The sequence below is a fragment of the Pteropus vampyrus genome, unplaced genomic scaffold (assembly GCF_000151845.1).
Source record: "Pteropus vampyrus isolate Shadow unplaced genomic scaffold, Pvam_2.0 Scaffold447, whole genome shotgun sequence".
In the NCBI taxonomy this organism is placed as follows: domain Eukaryota; kingdom Metazoa; phylum Chordata; class Mammalia; order Chiroptera; family Pteropodidae; genus Pteropus; species Pteropus vampyrus.
In genome coordinates this window covers 599,515-605,147 of record NW_011889228.1, presented here as the reverse complement: position 1 = coordinate 605,147, position 5,633 = coordinate 599,515, and the positions used below count along the sequence as shown (strand labels likewise).

Below are 5,633 nucleotides of genomic sequence, written 5' to 3'. Positions count from 1 at the left end.
AAGGAAGATTCCTAAAAGAAATGTTATTGCATTGGTAAACTCCACCAAGACAAATCTAACCACAGAAGGAATTTGCTTATGATGGAATAAACAGAGGTGCTACTATGCTCTTCCTGCCTAATGGGGCCAAATTTCCTGCAGCAACTGGAGAAGACAGAAAAGCTGATGGGTGGCCGGCCACCCAAAAACATACATGCAGAACCCGTCATCACTTAGCTGAACCAGACAGCGTACGCCTTTATGGCGCTCAAAATTACGGCTAGTGAAGATTTAAACCGACCGTTAACTCGAATTAGCAAAAAACAATTGCCCCAATGGTATTCGGTGCTTAACGACTCATTAACTTGGATCTGATTTTTAGTAACTTAATTTTAAACTGATTTTGAACTATTGCTGCCACCGAGTGCAGCTCTAATGCTAGCTAGTAACCTAAAAACAAAACCGGACAAAAACAACACACAGCCAAGCAATTCGTCACGATGACCACCTAATGCAGACAAATGAGCGGCTTCATCCCCAGGGCTGGCCAAGCAGCGGATCTGCTGGGACAGTGGTGACTATGCCCGTACTTGGCAGGCTAGCATAGACCATGCCGACGAGCAGAGACCCAGGCGGGCAGCTTCTGCCACACTGTTGCAATGACAGCTGGTAGACCCCTTGTTGGTCCATGAGCCAGAGCTATATTGACCACTGAGGGCAAAAGGCTGTAGTAATTTCAAATAATTTTCTATGCTGCTCTTCAGCGCAAAAGCTCCCCTCAAAATCGTTTTCTCAGTCATGACAGAGTCATGCTCCCAGGGAACTGCCTGTGTCCCAGCCACCACCCGCCCTGCCTGGTCCGTTTTAGTTCTGAATATCGGGATAGGGTTAGCCTGGGAAGACTCTGGAAATGAGAAGAGAACCTGTGATTATAAACTTCAGCTTTCAGATTGGAGGGAAAATACCTCAGAAACTAAAGCAAAAATCAAGTTAAGCCAACCCTGGAAGTGAACAACAGAACCCTTAGGACCAGAAGCATCAGCCGAGGCGACATGGCCTCAACCCCTCGCGTCACCGTGAGTCAACCGTGACCGACGTGAAGGGCGAGCTCCGCATTTTGAAACGCTGCCTGTACCTGGGGGCGAGCTGCGGGTGAGGCCCCCGTCAGTGCCCTCAAATGGATCCCGCCAAAGCAGAGAGTTTTTGTCTCTGCGGTTTTGTCATTGTTACTAACCAAGGAATGCTTCTTCCGAGAAGAGAGTTCCAGCGTGGTGTCATAGAGACTTTCAACAAAGTTTCTAAGGCAGGGGACATTGACTTCGTTTTTCACCGCCTGAAACACAGATGCATGTTAACGTTATATTAATTCCCTTCTCTAAACGAATGTGAAAAATTCTTAAAAATGAAAACGTAAGGACTCACGGCAGCTACTGGGACAAGAATTTCAACGAAAAGCCCGGCCAAAGCATGCTTGATGTCTTTGTCCTTGACCTCGAGGAAGTAGTGTGCGCATTCCTGGCAAGTAGAAAAAGAGCGAGATGCGCACATAAAACTTTAGGGTTTGCACGAATTTAAGGAAATAGCCGTGAATTCCATCATACACACTGACGTCGCATATTCCATAACCTATTAACGAAATCACAGACTCGGTTTTCGTATTTAAGTTTGCCGAGGCCAGAATGACATTCGCCGAGGCTGGTTTTCTTCTCGTCCAGTTCCTACTCCGATGTCAAACCACTGCACCGAACAGACATGGCACCTACACAACCAGCAAGCAGACAGTCACCTGCTGACACCGTTGATTCGCTCAGCATTCATTTCCAACAAATTCCTGTTGACCGCCTACTGTGTGTGAGGCCCCGGGCCCTTGATTAACCCACAAACGCAGACGCCCAGAGAAGGTAAATGTAGGAAGAGAGGCAGGAGACATCATACTTATTTTAGGTCCTGACGGCCCCGGATGCAGAGCTCTTTATTCACCAGCCCAGGGTTTTTATGATTCAGTTTTACAAGCAAGTCTGGAAGGCTCCCTGCCCCGCCTCAGATAAGGAAACGTTTGCAATAGTTCCTCAAGCAAGGATGTCTTCGCCTGTGGACTGTCGTCTGTGGGAGTATTTCCATTGCCCAGGGAATCACACAGGGGCCCGTCCGGAACTCTGCCAGCCCCGCTCAGTAACGTACTGTGATCTTCACCAGCTGTTGTTTTCATGTAGAGTCCAGGGCTGGGATGACACGTCACCATCTACATTAGCTACTACCATTTATTTCCAGTCGATGCTGGGACCCTCGCCAACAACAGCTACTAAAGTCCCCAGTCTGTCAATATCACACCGAGACTCCAGCCCAAGACAGGCACTGCCCGTGCAGAAAGGTATGGTGACAGAATGCAGCTATGGTCTCCAGAATCGTGGTCCCCCCCAGCCCTATCACGTGGCGTGTGTGAGAAACACGCTCTCACAGCGCCCTTCAAGCGGGGAGATACATGAATTATCAGTAATAAAAATAATAATGGTCAACAGCCCCTGAGTGCTCGCCATGCACCAAGAATCCTCAGGACCGCTGTCTACGGTTACTGTCATTATCACCGCTTTGCAGATAAGGTAAGTGAGGCTGGGAGGGGTTAAGTCTGACCTGCCCGAGGTCACAGAGCTGGAGCTTGATTTTAAACCCGGGACATTTGACACGCAGCCTGTATGTATTTCTTTGCAGATTTTCTGAGATACAGTTCACGCACCTTGCAACCCGCCCGTTTCAAGTGTACGATTCAAAGGTTTTTCACATCTACACTATGGTGCAGCTATCGATCACCACCACCGAATCCGGAACCTTTTCATTATCCTGCAAAGAATCTTTGCACCTCTGAGCAGCCATTCCCAACCTCTCCACCCATACCCCCTTCCTCCGGCCCCACACGCCTGCTTCGTCTCTATGGATTTGCCTATTCTGGACAAGTCATTTAAAAGGAGTCATATAACATGTGGCCTTTTGTGACTGGCTTCTTTCACTTAGCACAATATTTTCAAGTTTATCCATATTGTAGCATGTGTCAGTATTTCATTCCTTTTCATGGCTAAGTAATATTCCATCGTATGGATATATCGCATTTTGTTTATTATTCATCAGCTGGACACTTCGGTTTTATCTACGTTTTTGCTATTATGAACAATGCTGCTATGAACACTGGCATTCAACTTTTTGTGTGGATATATATTTTCATTTCTCTATGGTATATACCTAGAAGTGGCATTGCTGGATCTGCCACTTGGAACTGCCAAAATATTTTCCAAAGCTTTTGTGGCTTTTTACGTTCCCACCTGCACTGTATGAAGGTTCCATTTTCTGCACATCATCACCAGCACATGCTGTTACCCTTGCCTCTTGCCGTCCTGGTGGGTATGAACCTGTATTCATAACCCTAGCTCTACGCTCTATATTGATTAAGATCCTCGTTAAATCTGATTTGCAGAATAAGGGGGAAAAAAAAAACCCTTCAAGTACCAACGTTTTGTAAACTCTAATAAAGCTGCACATTCTGTGAAATCCTCATTAATAACAATTCTTCTGCTGGCATATAATGATAAATGCCGTGGAACTGACACCTAAGCCTGTATGGTTTGGTAGATATTTTAAAAATAGACTCTTATAGTATAAATACAAAAGATTTCTTCATTATTTAAAGTTCTGATGACCATGAATGTTAACATAGCCAATTCAATGCTATCAACCCTAAAAAGTAAACGAATCAGCTATATTTTATTCACAGAATATGTAGCCAATGGGTAAAAAAAAGAGGAAAAAGGTTAACCAGACATTCCACTGGACACCCTGTCCCAAAGATGATATTAAGCTCTAAAATGAAATTCTGTGCCCACGACTCTATCATTTGGTTACAAAGCCCGTTAATAAATGTTGAGGGAAAAGTATGACTTTGCTACCTGGGCGAGTGGGTTTTCACACCCCTGGTCGGCCAACCCCAGGAAGGTGCTGTCCCAGCTGGCAGTTCTTTGATGACATTACCTGCATGAACTGAAGAGAGGCCTCGAAGTCCTCCACCGGGTACATCTTAATTCGAAAGAACTTCATCCCCATTATCAAGCTGATGATGCTCTGAACGACATACGGGCTCTGCTCCTTGTGCCGTAATTCTTTGAGCTCTGCCATAAATTTCTTCTTCACCGCAGGGAATCTAAGAAGAGAACACGGGTCATTTATCTGTTAAATAACAGACTACGATGGAGACCTCCAGCATCTTGGGGTGACAGGGATGGGGGTCCTTAGAATCAGTCAGAGTCAAGTGGCTATCACTGTGTAAGGGTTCGACACTGGGGATTTTGGAAGAGTCCAATCTTCTCTCTTCTCTTATTTTGTAAGATGCTCAACGTCTCTTTCAGGCTAGAGAGATGACCCGGGGTTATTTAGGTCCTCTCAAAATGGCCTAGCTCTCAAATCAAGCTCCGTTTCCTTGGGTTTCGCAATTCTCAGCATACTTACGGACCCCGAGGGCCTGAGGCATCTGATTATGAGCGTATGAGCAATAACGTGCTAGGCCGGCCAGTCCTGACGGCGACAGGAAAGAACTTAGGCCCAGAGATGTCCCTGCATCCGCTTCCAGAGCTCTATGGTGTGGTTTGCTTTATAGTTTTAGGTTCCTGATTATTGAGAAAAGATACTTCTAGGTCGAAGGGAAATCTAGTAATGGGGACATTGAAATCAGAGCTAAAAGGTGGACAAGCTCCCCATGTATGGGGGTTCACAGCTGAAAAGACCCAGTCCCAAAAGCGCTTACAGCATTTGTATTGTGTGAAAGTAAAACAATATTAATAATTAATATTGATGACAACAACATCATCATATAGGATTAAACAAAGAATAGACCTTAAGAGGATGCAAAGTACTAGCACATCTGTAAAATACATGAGGATGATGAAATATACACATAAAAGTTATCCAAACTATCGAACTATTTCTGAGAGGGCCCGTTTGACTGTTAAAAAAAAAAAAAGAAAAAGAAAAAAGAAAAAACAAGGAAAGCATTCTAAGACTCACTGACTCAGTATTTTGTTTCCTGAGACTACCAGCCTGCGTTTCCACACAAGTAAAAAGTATCAATTAGGAACAAGACACGATTAGAGAGGGTAATTGTGATAATAAAAGTTAAATTTCAAATTCTAATGTCATCACTCTTCTACTTTTTCAAGAAAATTGATGATGATAGTAGCAGCAAGCAGACACATAGCCCTTACGATAAGCAAGGCAAGGTTCAGTGGGCCTCACGTTCAGTGATTCATTCGATGCCCACGACTCTAGTAGGGCACTATGATTATACCCATTTTACAGAAGAGGAACTCGAGGCAGAGAGTTTGCAATGCAGTGAAGTCACAAAGCTGGTAAATGGCGGAGCCAGAATTCTAAGCAAAGTGTCTGGCTCTAGAGTCCCTAACTCTGAATCTCTGCAACGTTATGTCCAGACCAGCGGTCCTCAAAGTGCAGTCCCCAAGTCAGTGTCACCTGGGAACTTATGAGTAACACACACTCCCTGGCCCACCCTACACCCCCTGAATAAGCAGCACTGGGGTGAGTCCAGCAGTCTTGCTGAACAAGCCCTGCAGGTGACTCCGATGTGCTAAAGCTGATAAATAGGGAAAACAATCAGA

General features: G+C 45.1%; 1 protein-coding gene across 3 annotated transcripts in view; it reads right to left on the bottom strand.

The window, feature by feature from the left end:
- The window catches only part of FRY (FRY microtubule binding protein), a 286,799-nt gene that overhangs the window by 128,070 nt on the left and 153,096 nt on the right, over positions 1 to 5,633 (bottom strand). For all 3 annotated transcript variants that reach the window (XM_023524124.1, XM_023524123.1, XM_023524125.1), the window contains 3 exons: positions 3,997 to 4,165; positions 1,402 to 1,494; positions 1,214 to 1,312 (listed from right to left, as the gene is read on the bottom strand). In XM_023524124.1, the coding sequence (XP_023379892.1) occupies positions 1,214 to 1,312; positions 1,402 to 1,494; positions 3,997 to 4,165 (361 nt within the window). The remainder of the gene's footprint in view (positions 1 to 1,213; positions 1,313 to 1,401; positions 1,495 to 3,996; positions 4,166 to 5,633) is intronic.